We start from the raw sequence: 14,360 nt of genomic DNA, 5'->3' as shown, positions 1-14,360 counted from the left end.
GGTCGTTTGGTAGTGTTTGGTACCGCATTAAAAACTTTTGGTGGTCTTTTGTTTTTTTAGAAAATCAATTTCAATTTTTTAAGGTACCATTTTATGCGCAGCGTACTGCCGCAGCAATTCGCTCCTATTGGTTGAAGTACAATTGAATGAACAGCAAAGGCAGCAAAACAAGAGAACACGCAAGATGCAATTAGTTGATTCTAATTATTATTTCAGTTATTATTGTTGATATCAATAATAAATTTTAGGAATACAATAGATAATTATGAGAATAACAAGTAAAAACCGTAATCTTAACCTTAAAATAATAAAAAAATAATGAAATAATAAGGCTATAGCACACACTTTCCGTAACCGTAAACATAACCGTAACATAAGGATTTGACCAATCGCGTTGCTTGATTCATTTGACATGCAACCAATGTCAAATGAATCAAGCAACGCGATTGGTCAAATCCTTACGCTGGGTCCACAATAGGTGATTTAAGCCCTAAGCCTTAAGAAATTGACCAATCACAGTCGAGTTTTCTCCTCATACTTGACTGCGATTGATCAATTTCTTAAGGCTTAGGGCTTAAATCATCTATTGTGGACCCAGCGTTATGTTATGGTTAGGGCCGGTATTCATAGTCGGTTCTTATATTTAAAGCCAACGGCACACGGTACGATTTTTCGTACTGGATCTGCTAATATTTAATAAGATACTAGAAATGCTGCATTCTCATTAGTATATTTTTAATATATTACTAAATATTAACAGATCCAGTACGAAAAATCGTACCGTGTGCCGTTGGCTTAAGACTGTCTTAAGCCTAGTCTACAATAGAGTCGTAAGGTCGTAAACGTAAGAAATTGACCAATCACAGTCGATTATTCTCCTCGAATTCAACTGTGATTGGTCAATTTCTTACGTTTACGACCTTACGACTCTATTGTAGACTAGCCCTTAAGTACAATCTTAAGATGTGATTAACCAATCACAGAGCCGTATTTGCATCTTAAGACATTACTTAAGACGGTCTTGAAATGAGAACGGACTATGAATACCGGCTTATGTTTACGGTTACGGAAAGTGTGTGCTATAGCCTTATTTCATTTTTTTTTATTATTTTAAGGTTAAGATTACGGTTTTTACTTGTTATTCTCATAATTATCTATTGTATTCCTAAAATTTATTATTGATATCAACAATAATAACTGAAATAATAATTAGAATCAACTAATTGCATCTTGCGTGTTCTCTTGTTTTGCTGCCTTTGCTGTTCATTCAATTGTACTTCAACCAATAGGAGCGAATTGCTGCGGCAGTACGCTGCGCATAAAATGGTACCTTAAAAAATTGAAATTGATTTTCTAAAAAAACAAAAGACCACCAAAAGTTTTTAATGCGGTACCAAACACTACCAAACGACCACCAAACGATTGGTAAAAAAAAAATTACAATAGTCAAAGTTGGGGGGCTAAGAGAAGGGTAAAAATTTGAAATTGATTTTTTAAAAAAACGAAAGACCACCAAAAGTTTTTAATGCGGTACCAAACACTACCAAACGACCACCAAACGATTGGTAAAAAAAAAAAATTACAAAAGTCAAAGTGGGGGGACTAACTTTGCGGAGATCTCTCTCAGGCTTCTCTCTGCTAATATTTATCTTCTAGGAACTTTTAGGGACTCTAAATAATCCAGTCTCGAGGCGCCACAAGTTCACCGAGTGAAACTAACATTCGCACTAGGTAATATTTGGTATTCCAAGACACAAGACCTTCTCATTTTCTCGTTTGCTGCGGAAAGTTTAAAAATAGTTAAATATATTCGCTGATGTACACTGTGATATAAATTGCCTCGGCTTTCAGTTCTCAGATTGTACGAGTTTCATATCGTACTTGGAAAAGTTTTCCGCACCAACTCCGATTATGGCTTCGAAAATGACGCTTTCCCAAGCTTTAGGAACAGATGGAAGCGATTATAATCATAGGCAAAAAATTGCGACACACTATCAAGTTAGGTGAGAAAAATTTTATACAATTTTAAAAAATTATATACAATTTTTTTTTAGTTTTTAATTTTTGAAATTTACAAATTGATAATATCAATTTCCATTTGATTAAATATGTCTATAATTTTTTTACACTAAATATATACAATTTAATAAGTTAGCACTGAACAAATACTCAAGAGTACAATCTATCACTATTTACTATGTATTAATTAGATACTTTAACTTTAGAAGTAGATTTATATTAATTCATTAATACAATTTATAAAATAATATAATCTATAAAAAAGCTTTATACGCACATACATATGTATAGTACGTAATATGAGTATATCTCTTGTTAAAAATATTCATTATTTTTACTTTCAGTGCAACAAATAAATCAAGACTGAAGTATTGTATATTTTTTCACTACTTATTATTTTTTGTCATGCTTGCTAAACTTTCTGCAGATATATTAGATTATCTAGACATATTTATTTTAGAAGTAGAAGAGCTACAAATACCACAGGTATAATAAATAATATATCTTGTAAATACACAATCCTGTAAATGTGTAGAATATATAGACTAATTGTGCTTTATTTTGTTGGATATTTTAGTAGTAAATATAACAAAATTATTAACAAATTTCTTTGATTTTTGCTAAATTTTACATATATTGAAAAAATGTGATAAATTCTACATATTTTCTCTTTACTCATAATATAAATCTTTTTGTCATCTAATTGATTTATTCTTCTTTCTATTTTAGCCATTATGGTGGGAATATATATGGTGCACTAGTTTGTTATTATCTTTTCTCGCTCTCTCAGCAATTAAAAGAAATAAAATTAAAACGCTGCAGAGATATATGATAGGTATTATTTTACTAGGATATGGTCCACTGATATATGCCATTGTGTATTATTTTAAGGATGTCTTGGCATACTTAACTGTGGGTGAATCTGCAGATATTTTTTTGTGGAAGGTATGATTATTTTTATTAGAGTTGTCAACTGTACTAAATTTTTTATTAAGTGGAATTGTGCCACAATTTATTTTTTAATTTTATTTGGCTTGATATTTGCAAGACTTTATTTATTCAATATAGGTATAAGAAAAAGCTAATAAGAGTCAAATGCAGAATAAAGACATAAATAAAAAACTTCTAAATAATTTAATTTAAGCACTGTTTATATTATTTTAAAAATTAAATGTTTGGTCCCACTTTGAATCATCTTCAGTGACTGTATAACAAAAAATAGAACCGCATTATTTATTTATTAAGAAAGAACAGTTTTTTTGTTTTAGATTTTAAACAAAAACAAATTCCATACTAATATTATATAATTTATTTTTCAGGATCTACCATATGGCGTACTTTGGTACGCATTTATTCTTTTAGCCTCACAAGTTCACTTTTTCTCCTTATTCTTTTCTTGGAATCTATTGGTTGCCTGGAAAACACGAAGTGCCAAAAAAATGGAGTGAACCCAAAAAAGCGACTATGAACACTGTCAAGTTTGATAAGTTTGCATAAGATATATGCATTACAGATATATTTTAGAATGTAAGCATTCATATTTATTATTTACGTTAAAAAACAAAGATATATATATAATTGTTATGCAAAATAGTATCTAAAATGTGTGAAAAATGTATGAGAAATGTATGCAAATGAGAGAATATATATATATATATATATAGAATATATTTATGTATATATACAAAAATATATACAAATTAGATTTATATTTTTTCAATGAGATTATGAGTTTTTATTGGAAAGTATATGTCACAAATAAGTAATATTTATCGACCGATGATTATATTAATCCTTCGCAATTTTTTATATTTAAAAAATTAATTTTTCCATTGCTATATTTGCTGTTAATGTAAAGTAGAAAATAATATCTATTGCTATCTGCTAATATGTACCTGCTTCTTGGTGAATATTTTTTATTCCCTTTTCCTCAGTGTTGTGGATGATTTTAAAATTAATTAAATAAAGATGAGATGAGAAAATATGTAAATTCATCTTAGATAAGATAAAGATGATTTTGTTTTAAACATATCTAGATAAAAGATAAAATTATATGGCGATTCATCTAGACAACTTCCAGATAATATTATTTTTAAGACTGTTTATATAAACAGTTATAAAAAAAAATATATAAAAAATGGATATAAAAATATATTATAAGATATAATTATGTATTAAAATCTTAATTTATAAGATTCTAATTTAGTAAAGATAACACTTTTTCATTTAAAATGCAGATATTGATAATACATATTTTTATTATCTATATAAAGATAAGATGACGCCAAAATTTCATCTAGATGATCATCTATACAATTTTATTTAGATAACAATAAACACTACCCTTATCAAGGGAAGCTTTCCAGCAAGAAACACACATAAACGCAATGTCACGATTGGCTGTTAAATAAAAAAAATTTGGGGACTTTAAAAATTCTCTATTCGATAGCCAATCACGTTACTTTGTGTCATCTATGCTTTCTTGCTGGAAAGCTCCCTAGGGGTGGCTAGCGCTACATCTGTATATATTCTTGAGTCCGTGTACGAAAGCATTGTGGTCAATTGTGGTGTACGAGGACTCGTTCGTGTAACATTTTTTCTCACAATTGAGAGAGAGAGAGAGAGAGAGAGAGAGAGAGAGAGAGAGAGAGAGAGAGAGAGAGAGAGAGATTTTGTAAAATATAATACAATACAAACAGATCACAATCATAATCAAATGATCAGACGATCATCGTACAATTTCCTATCTACAACTTTAATATCAACAACACCTGATATCTTAAGCTTAAACGCTGATACCAAGTGAGATATTTTAGTGGATAAACTTTGTTTGCACTCTTTTTTAGAACTTTCAATTGAGATGAGATGGATACATAGTCGAGTGCTAAAGAGTGAGCAAGCAAAAAACCTAAGGAAGGAAAGTGCAAATAAAACGGATAGACCTCTTTTAGCTAAAACAGGAAACCAAGTGAAGAGTGAGTGACATTTAGTGATCATCTGTTAAAGAGGAGAATAATAAAATTGAAAAATTGTTTAAAAAATTTATAATGATAGTTCGTATGATATCAAGCTCATATTATAAAACTTCAGCATGTTGTGTCAAAGTTTGATAAAATGTCGATATCTTAAAGCATCATTTTGAGGAATTTAATTCAGAATGTTATTCCGATGTAATATTGTATTTTTCATTTCTATATAAATTAATTGTGTAATTAAAGTAGATACAATTTATATAAACATATTGATATCTAATATTTTTGGAAGATATCTATATTCTTAATATTACATGAAGAATATTATTCTTGCATTACAAATATATAATTAACAAATTTTTTTCAGTTGTCGGAGATGATTATATTAGAATGATGTGCAATACTTAATGTTAACGAGAAGGCCATTAGTAATAATATTAAAATATTGGAATCAAAATAGAAATAAATTAAAACATAGAAGTAATATAATATTACGGTAATAAAGGATATACATATATCTAGTAATTAAATACAAAGTATTATATGTGCTAATGTCGATTCCGCATTATAGCTGTACAAAGGTATAGTATTATATCATATTTATCTTTATATAGCTGTTATCATGATTTCCATATATAATATAATGTAGGAAATATTAGTTGAGTATATAACAAAAAAAGACAAACTATATATAATTTATTTATTATGCTAATGCAATAATACATGAATTAAAAATATTTATTTTATGTCAGAGAACACATTAGTTTACATATTTACATTTGTATTTATAATATATTTATATTAGTTCATAATATTTGTATTACATGTTACATTGATACGATATTAGTGATATGATATATTTGGAACATATGTTTTACATTATTTTGAAAGTATCATTACAAAGATTAGTCAACAGTTGAAAGATTTTATATTGTAATAAAATAATAAAATATATCATTGTCTCATGTTATAATATATTGCTATCAAATGTAAATTAATCAAGCTATATCTCATAAAGTTAGTTTTGTACCATTACTACTGTTGTACTTGTATCTAAAATATTATCTGAAAAATTTTTTAAGACATTAATTATTATTAATAAAATAAAAAGTAATATTTAAATGCAGAATTCTATATGTTTGTTTATATTTGTTTTATTTATATTATAATAATATTAAATAACAAATAGAAATTATTCTTATGTAGTTACAACTTAACTAGTATTGATAAAAAGAAGCATTAGATTATCTTTTAAAAATGTTTTAAACATGTTTAAATGTATTTCTTAATGAACACATTTTTAAAATTGATAACTTAATCTCTAGAATGATAGTGATGTAATATCATTAGTGTAATATCATTTTTTTCAAATATTTAAATTTGTGTGACAAAAGAGCTATAGGGTCAATACAGGATTAAGCATATTTTAATTAAATTATAATATTTATTATAATTACATTTATTACCATCGAGTTTCAGTGGTTTGAAAATAGCATAATTTAGGGTAAAAAGTGTTCCTTATATTTTTTTGTATTAATATTAATTAATATAGAATATTATAGAATATTTATATAATATTTATATAATATTTATGATAATGAAATTGATATGATAATAATATGAAATGTGATATTATATATACTGAAACAATATTATATATTATACTTTTATAAAATATGATATACTGAACACACATAATATTATGTATTATACTTTTAGTATATTATACAATATTTTCAAAAAGCTAAAAAATAATTTAAAAACATTTTTAATTTACTTCTTTAAATATTTAGTTAACAATACAATTATTAATACAACAAATATGTATAATACTTATTTGAATATGCAGTAATTAATATAGTAGTTATAGTATTTTTATGTTATTTATAGAAGTTTTATAAAAAATATATATATATAAAATAAGATTTTTTATCTGTTTGTTAGGTGTAGAGAAACGAAAAAAAAGAGAGGATATTAATAATCAACTATATCCTGTGGATTACAAAGCCTCCAATGATGTTTTCTTCGGGCCTTAATTGTAATCTCTCTTTCCCTAGTTGTTTGGGTTATCCACAAGATAGTGAGGAATTGATCCCAAAAGTGGCACGTGAACCGATCATTCTTAATGTTTATGATATGGTAAGCCATTATATTTAACATATTAACAAGTAAAATAAATATTATTAAAACTTATTGTGATTGTTACAAATTTTTCGAATTATTTTATAAATTTTACTTGTAATTAATTGATGCATTATAAGAAATTAAATATACTCAACATATGTTCTGTTGCAGTATTGGATAAATGAATACACTACACCAATTGGTCTTGGTGTGTTTCATTCAGGAGTGGAAATATATGGAACAGGTATATATATATTGAAGAATTATGAATTATGTAATATTAAATATAAGGATAAGTAATAATATACAGATATATATATATTTTTTTTCAAGAACATGAATTATGTAATATTAAATGTAAGAATTTTTGAAATGTATTTCTGTTACAGAATATGCATATGGTGGACACGCACAACCAAGAAGTGGCATTTTTGAAATCACACCAAGAGTCGCCGAAGAATTAGGCGAACAATTTAGATACAGGTGCAATTTGCATTATTTTTCTTTTTTCATATAAAGACACTCTCTCTCTCTTTAGAAAGATAAGTGCTCAAATATGTCATATAATATGAATCTCAGTGTAATCCTTGCCATCTTTTATGTTATAGACAATCCGTTCACATTGGATATACAGATTTCACAGAGGAAGACGTTTCAAGAATTATTACAGAGTTGGGCAAAGATTTTAGAGGAGACCGTTATCATTTGATGAACAAAAACTGTAACCACTTCAGCAGTCAGTTCACATTGGTATATTATTTTTTTTAAACAATATTAATGGATATATATACAGGGTGTTTCATTTTAATTTCTCCAGGGATATGTCTCTGAAATTAATACGAAAAAAAGCTTTAAATAGAAATTGTAGAATTTTGAGAGGAAAAGAAGTTGGCGCTACTGACTTTTTCCTAGAGGACGATTTTAAAGATCATTTGTTTTTTTAAATGGAACTACTTAAATTTTTTCATATAAATCAATTTCTTGCAATATTTGGCATAAAAAGTTATAAGGATAAGATGGCAAAAAAATGAATAGTTTACGAGATATTCGATACTTTAATTTGACAATTCTACATAAACTATAAAATATCTCGTAAAATATTCATTTTCCGATCATCTTACTTGAATACTTTTATGCATCAAATAATGAGAGGAATCAATTAGTGCAAAGAAAACATAATTGTTTGTAAAAAAAAAGTATATAGCTATTAGTTTTAAATTACATACTTTTTCTTACAAACTATGTGTTTTCTTTACACCAATTGATTCCTCTTATTATTATGTGCATAAAAATGTTGAGGTAAGATCGATGAAAATTAAATGTCTTATGAGGTATTTCATGGTTTATGTAAAATTATGTTAAACTAAAGTATAAAATATATTTCCTATATTCACTTTTTGACTATCTTATCCTTATAAACTTTTTATAATAAATATTATGGGAAATCAATTTATATAAAAAAAATTATAGTAGTTCCATTAAAAAAAACATAAATGACCTTCAAATGACCTTGATAATTGACCTTTAGGAAAAAGTCGATAACCCCAATTTCTTTCCCCCTCGAAATCCTAAACTTGTCTGAAACATTTTTCTAAGAGACATTTGTGTGGATTTTTTAAAATGGGACACCTTGTATACGGTATTATGATAAATGATATAATAAAAATTATATATTTTAGATTCTATGTGGACAGGAAATACCCGGTTGGGTAAATCGTCTAGCATATTTCAGTTCATGTGTACCGTTTCTTCAACGGTGTTTACCAAAGGAATGGCTGACGCCTGATGCTTTGCAACACTCTCTTAGCCAAATTAGTCATCACGAAAGTACACCACCATCGGATACTTCATTGTAACATTTAATTAACGTTGTTGAGATGCACGGGCTAAAATACTGTAGGAGTTATACATTCTAGGTAATACTAAACATGACAAAAAAAAAACAATGTTGATTAGAGCTATGACTTTGCCAAGATTTGAAAATTTAAGAAACTAAACCGTCGAAGCAAGGTACAAATTTGATATTGTACACTTGAATGCGACTGCTAACAATTAATACCAAAAAAGATTGCCTTTGTTACAACGTGTCTCCTAAGATGGCAATCTGCAATGTCGCATGTGTTCTTTGTTGAATAATACAGTCAAGATACTATAGTTATATATAATAACTAGATAAAATTACATATGAATTCAAACTGTAATGAACAAGAAACTTGTATGTTAATGAGAACAAAACTTATTGCGTTAGAAGAATAATTACTAAAATTAATTTTTTACAAAAGTTTTTATTTCTTATTTTTTACATTTGAAGCTGTAAAGCACTAAGTTTTTAAGTATAATGCATGAACATCAGATAGATATATACATTATATGTAAGAAATATATGCAATAGTTTGAATATATATTTAATGATTTAATTACTCTATAATTTATATATATATATGCATAGATTTTATATTTTATATATAGAATTTTATCTTAAATATTTTAAATAGCATATTCTAAAGGTGAATTAGAGGCGAAAATTCTACTAGGATAATGTTAAGTTTTTTGAGTTATAAGTAATCATAGTTGGCTAATATCATGTGAAATTTTCGTACTCAAGTTCGTACGCACATATTTTCTCATCTGTTCCTGATTTTTAAAATTATTAATTTAATATTAAGCTTTAATATTAATTTTTATTGCATAATTAATATTCAGACACTAATAGTATAGTTAAAAATTAGAATATTTTATTTTAACTTTAAATATGAAAATATTTAATTAATTTAGTATTATTTTTAATTATTTAAATTAATTAGAGTTTGCTTTTAATTAAATTCGAAATTACGACTTAATTATGAAGGTGTAAGAGTATAAATGACAAATCAAAAATTGATTTTTCTTATATTTTCTAAGAGAAGAGTCGATTCTAAATTCATCAAAGAATTCGTTATTAAATGTTAATACGATAGTAACAGGTGATTTTTCGTGCACGTGTATGTTTTTAGCTTTCATAGATATTTACTTTAAGACCCCCCCCCCCCCCCCATGACCTTGGTATATTGTCAAACCCAAGATCCTGAATAATTTTCAAAAGATTTTTAATCATTATTGTTTATTAAAAAGTTACCTATAATAAAAATCAATGCAAAGCGAAGTTCGAACATAAATTGATATTAAAATATTCAATCTTGGATAGTTTATATAAATATTAACACTTGTATATATGTACAGCGTATCCTATTTCAAAAGATCCATACAAATGTCTCTTGAACAATGCATTTAAAAAAAAAATGTTTCAGACAAAAGTTAAAGGACGCTTTTTAAGGTCATTTAAAGGTCATTTATGATTTTTTAAATGAAACTATAATTTTTTTATATAAATTGCGGTTTCCCATAATTTTCACTATAAAAAGTTACAAGGATATAAGATGGTCAAAAAGTGAACAGTTTATGAGATATTTTATACTTTAGTTTAACATAATTTTACATAAACCATGAAATATCTCATAAAACATTTACTTCATCGATTTTATGCATAAAAGTATTGAGGTAAGATCATCGAAAAATGAATATTTTACGAGATATTTTGTAGTTTTATGTGTGTAAAATTATGTCAAATTTAAGTATCAAATATCTCGTAAACTATTCATTATTTTGCAATCTTATCCTTATAAACTTTTTACGCTCAAAATTGCGAGGAATCGATTTATATAAAAAAAAAATTGATGGTTTTATTTAAAAAAAAACAAAGAAGGTACTTTAAATGACCTTGAAAATTAGGAAAAAGTACAGTAGGGTCAACTTCTTTCCCTCTTCAAATCTATAATTTTTGTTTGACAATGAAATATTTTTTTCTAAAATGCATTGTTCGAGAGATATTTGTGTAGATCTTTTAAAATGGGACACCTTGTATATATACAAGGTAATTCATTTTAATTATTTCGAAAAATACGAAAAAATGTTTCATACAAAAGTTGTAGGATTTGACCTCAAGGTCAAAGTCAAGGTCACCATCAGATGTCCCCCTCGAAATCCTACAACTTTTGTATGAAATATTTTTTCGTATCTTCTCCATATTTTTCGATATTTGCCTGTAAGATTAAAATGAATCACCCTGTATATATAAATGTTTGATAGAGGTGGTAGTGACGTCACTGTGTGGTGACGTAGTCCTCTAGAGATTTCTAGAGTGACGAGCGAATTGATTGAAAACGAAAATCTATATCCCTTCGGCTACCTTTAAACAAAATTTTTCTTTTTTATTTAAGGATGTATTGGAGATATATTACAATCAATGAGAGCGCCGTGAATTTTTAATTAAACATTCTTAATAACGTCCTAAATCGTCATAAATTATTTCAAATTTTTTTACTTGCTTCTTTAAAAGTTATTAATTTTTGAATTTTGCGATTTTAACATAGGATCTTATGTAAACGTTCAAGAGACAGGTAATAAATTATTCACAAACTATGAAAAAACAATGATAAAAATTTGATTTATTATATTCTTCATACATGTAAAAATGTTCCCACAAAGTTTTAAAACGATTTAGTTGCTCGTTTTGAAATTATTATTAAAAAATAACTGATTATCGGTTTGACGCAATATCGATGATAAAACGTGGCAACACTGCATAACCTTATTTCTCAAACGATGCGCACGAAGTTTGACATACTCTGAGAAGTTTGAAACTCCGGACATTTTAACTTTTTTTTAATGGTAATGTTGAGAAAAATAAAAAAAATCAAATTTATACATATATATATATAAATTAAGAAATATATATATATATTTATAAATATTATTATCGTATATTATCATATATTTAAAAACAGTTTTAAATTATATCTTATAAATAACAACAAAATTATTTTATTTTTTGGTGTCAATGAAATAATTGATAATATTTTGTATAGAACGAGCTTGTAATTTTTCCATTTCTTTGGTTTCTATTTTTTGCTTCAATAGAGCACGAATACCAGAAACACTATCTTTTTTATAAACGTTCATCAACATTTCCATAGTAAGTCCACTTTTTGCAAGTTTTTTGCGAATAGATTTTCCTACGTATTTTGTCATTGGTGTTAATGTTTGCAAAAGTTCTTGAGTCTTAGCAAGGGCTGTCCACTGTTCAATTTTTGTGTTAAAAGATATTGCATTTTCTAGAATCATACTTTTTGTAATTTTCAATTTACAAAGGATTTTTAGCAGTATTTCACAATCATTAATAGCATTGTGAGCTCCAGTACTTGGTATTGAGAGCGAAGCTGCAAGACCAGTTATGGTACACGATCCTTTGCTCTTTCGTCCGGTGAATTTTCGTATAATTGATAAAGTATCCGCAAAACTTGAAATGACCTCTGCAAATTCTGCTGTTAAAGAATATTTTTGCATTGCTCGGGATAATCTAAGACCATCGAATGCTAGATTATGAGTAGCTATGCATAATTTCTTCTCCAAAGATTTTAGCCATAAAAGTAGTTCTCCTAGGACGACTCTCAATGGTACTGAGGATACTTTTTTTCCATGATACATAAGATCGCCATAGTTACTACTCAATCCATTCATGGCAGTTGTAGTGGCCGCAATCTCACTTACGGGATGTACATATATGGAAAAATTATTATCCTGGCACTTTGCAGCAATTTGCAGAATTTCTTCACTGAAACCATTGGTTTCTAAGTCCAGTAAGACGATATGAATTGTGTCATTATTGTCATCATTTTCCTGTATTTTCCACTCAATGTTCGAATTATGATCAATTGCTGGCTTTGACAAAAGAGTACAACTGGTAGCATATGTAATACCTTCCGAATTTTCTCTTTGATTTAGTAAAGTCGATCTGAGCTTTTTTAGTTCCATTCTAGTTTTTTGAATTTTGTACTTCTCATCACCTCCCTCCGTTTCCAAGCAATTTTCTGAACTGGATACAAAACGTGAATGATGCTTTCCCGGGGATAAACTTACTTTTTTCAAAATTTCTTGGGTGTAACCATGAAGAATAGAGATAAGGAGGCCGAACTGTGTGTTTGGGCTATGCGACCCAAACCACAGACTAGGTACTAGTAAAGACGGTCAGCCCTGGGTAAATTTCTGTCTACCAAATGGGCTCGGTGGGCCCGTCATACGGTCGGTAATGATTATATTAGTTATTCTCCAACCTGTACGGAGGATAACTAACAAGAACATTTTACCGACTTTACCTTACCAAATTCCTATCTCATTATTTATATGAATATATAATTATTATAATTATGTTGAATATAAACTATATAATGACACTAATATAAATAAAAAAAATAATATATAAAAATAATATAATTATAATAAAACAATAATAATATTAATAATTATTAATAAATAAATTAAATTTAAAAAATTAAAATTAAAATAATATACAAATTTAAAAAATACATATATATATATATAATTATCGTATTTAAATATTTTGAATATTGTAATCTCTTTAAAACATTGTTTAGAGATTATTATTATTAATATACTTTTTTTTAAATTTATATAATATATATATTATTTAGTATATATTTCTCTCTCTTTTTCTCTCCCTCCCTCTCATTCCCTCCCCCCCCCTCTCTCTCTCTCTCTCATTATTATCATTATTTTTTATTTTATTTATTTTTCTATTTGTTTTATTTATGTGACAATAAATGGCTTTCTTGCACTAAACTTTTTATATTTTATATTACATATTTTTAAATATACTATAATTTTATTAAATTAATGACATTTTTGCGATTAAAATGTCATCAATTACAACATAAATTGGATAATTCTTCACTGAACAAGTAATTAAAATTACATATTTAATTAAAAATTACCCGATTTATGTCGTGTTTGATATCATTTTAATCGTAAAAATTTCATTAATTTATTAAAATTACTTTTAAACTGATATAATGTAAAATAAAAGTTTTAAGTTTTTATTTATAAGCTGTTTATATTCATATGAATTGCTATAGATGGGGAAAGCCGATTGTTAGCGACTTCGGAACTCTTTGATATATGATAGGTCTTCTCGCGCTCGCTCTTCGTTGACGGTCTCGCTCTTGCTTTCGCAGGAAGACTCGATTTTCGAATCAGTTTATCTTTCTGAGCTGTTCTAGCACGTCGAGAAGATAAACATCTTATGAAATAAAAACTATAACTTTTATTTTACATTTTATTGGTTCGAAAATAATTTTAATGAATTGATGAGATTTTCCTAATTAGAATGACACCAAACATGACATAAATTGG

General features: G+C 26.9%; 3 protein-coding genes across 6 annotated transcripts; 2 read left to right on the top strand and 1 right to left on the bottom strand.

Moving 5' to 3' along the window:
* The first annotated feature begins 1,728 nt into the window (after positions 1 to 1,728).
* Jagn (jagunal) lies at positions 1,729 to 3,744 on the top strand. Of its 2 annotated transcripts, none has more exons than XM_083033801.1 (4): positions 1,729 to 2,003; positions 2,364 to 2,505; positions 2,749 to 2,964; positions 3,339 to 3,744. In XM_083033801.1, the coding sequence occupies exons 1-4, from the start codon at positions 1,912 to 1,914 to the stop codon at positions 3,465 to 3,467; spliced, it is 579 nt and encodes a 192-aa protein (XP_082889927.1). In that variant the 5' UTR covers positions 1,729 to 1,911; the 3' UTR covers positions 3,468 to 3,744. The 2 variants fall into 2 exon arrangements, with proteins under 2 accessions (XP_082889927.1, XP_082889928.1); XM_083033802.1 differs by lacking the exon at positions 3,339 to 3,744 and having other exon boundaries at positions 2,364 to 2,387; positions 2,480 to 2,505; positions 2,749 to 2,854.
* Positions 3,745 to 4,542: 798 nt separating this feature from the next.
* LOC145933806 (deubiquitinase DESI2) lies at positions 4,543 to 9,840 on the top strand. Of its 3 annotated transcripts, none has more exons than XM_083033798.1 (8): positions 4,543 to 4,606; positions 4,866 to 4,994; positions 5,359 to 5,572; positions 6,936 to 7,130; positions 7,287 to 7,359; positions 7,505 to 7,598; positions 7,724 to 7,865; positions 8,795 to 9,840. In XM_083033798.1, the coding sequence occupies exons 4-8, from the start codon at positions 7,005 to 7,007 to the stop codon at positions 8,969 to 8,971; spliced, it is 612 nt and encodes a 203-aa protein (XP_082889924.1). In that variant the 5' UTR covers positions 4,543 to 4,606; positions 4,866 to 4,994; positions 5,359 to 5,572; positions 6,936 to 7,004; the 3' UTR covers positions 8,972 to 9,840. The 3 variants fall into 3 exon arrangements, with proteins under 3 accessions (XP_082889924.1, XP_082889926.1, XP_082889923.1); XM_083033800.1 differs by having other exon boundaries at positions 4,582 to 4,600; XM_083033797.1 differs by lacking the exon at positions 4,543 to 4,606 and having other exon boundaries at positions 4,629 to 4,994.
* A 1,775-nt stretch (positions 9,841 to 11,615) lies between these two features.
* Positions 11,616 to 13,187, bottom strand: LOC145933805 (uncharacterized). The gene has a single exon (XM_083033796.1). The coding sequence runs from the start codon at positions 12,963 to 12,965 to the stop codon at positions 11,976 to 11,978; it is 990 nt and encodes a 329-aa protein (XP_082889922.1). The 5' UTR covers positions 12,966 to 13,187; the 3' UTR covers positions 11,616 to 11,975.
* Positions 13,188 to 14,360: the final 1,173 nt, after the last annotated feature.

Source organism: Prenolepis imparis, unplaced genomic scaffold, assembly GCF_030444845.1.
Source record: "Prenolepis imparis isolate NDT839.2.m4 unplaced genomic scaffold, iyPreImpa1.0 SCAF_3, whole genome shotgun sequence".
Classification (NCBI taxonomy): domain Eukaryota; kingdom Metazoa; phylum Arthropoda; class Insecta; order Hymenoptera; family Formicidae; genus Prenolepis; species Prenolepis imparis.
Note: the sequence above shows the minus strand (reverse complement) of the source record. Positions and strands in the feature narration are given on the sequence as shown.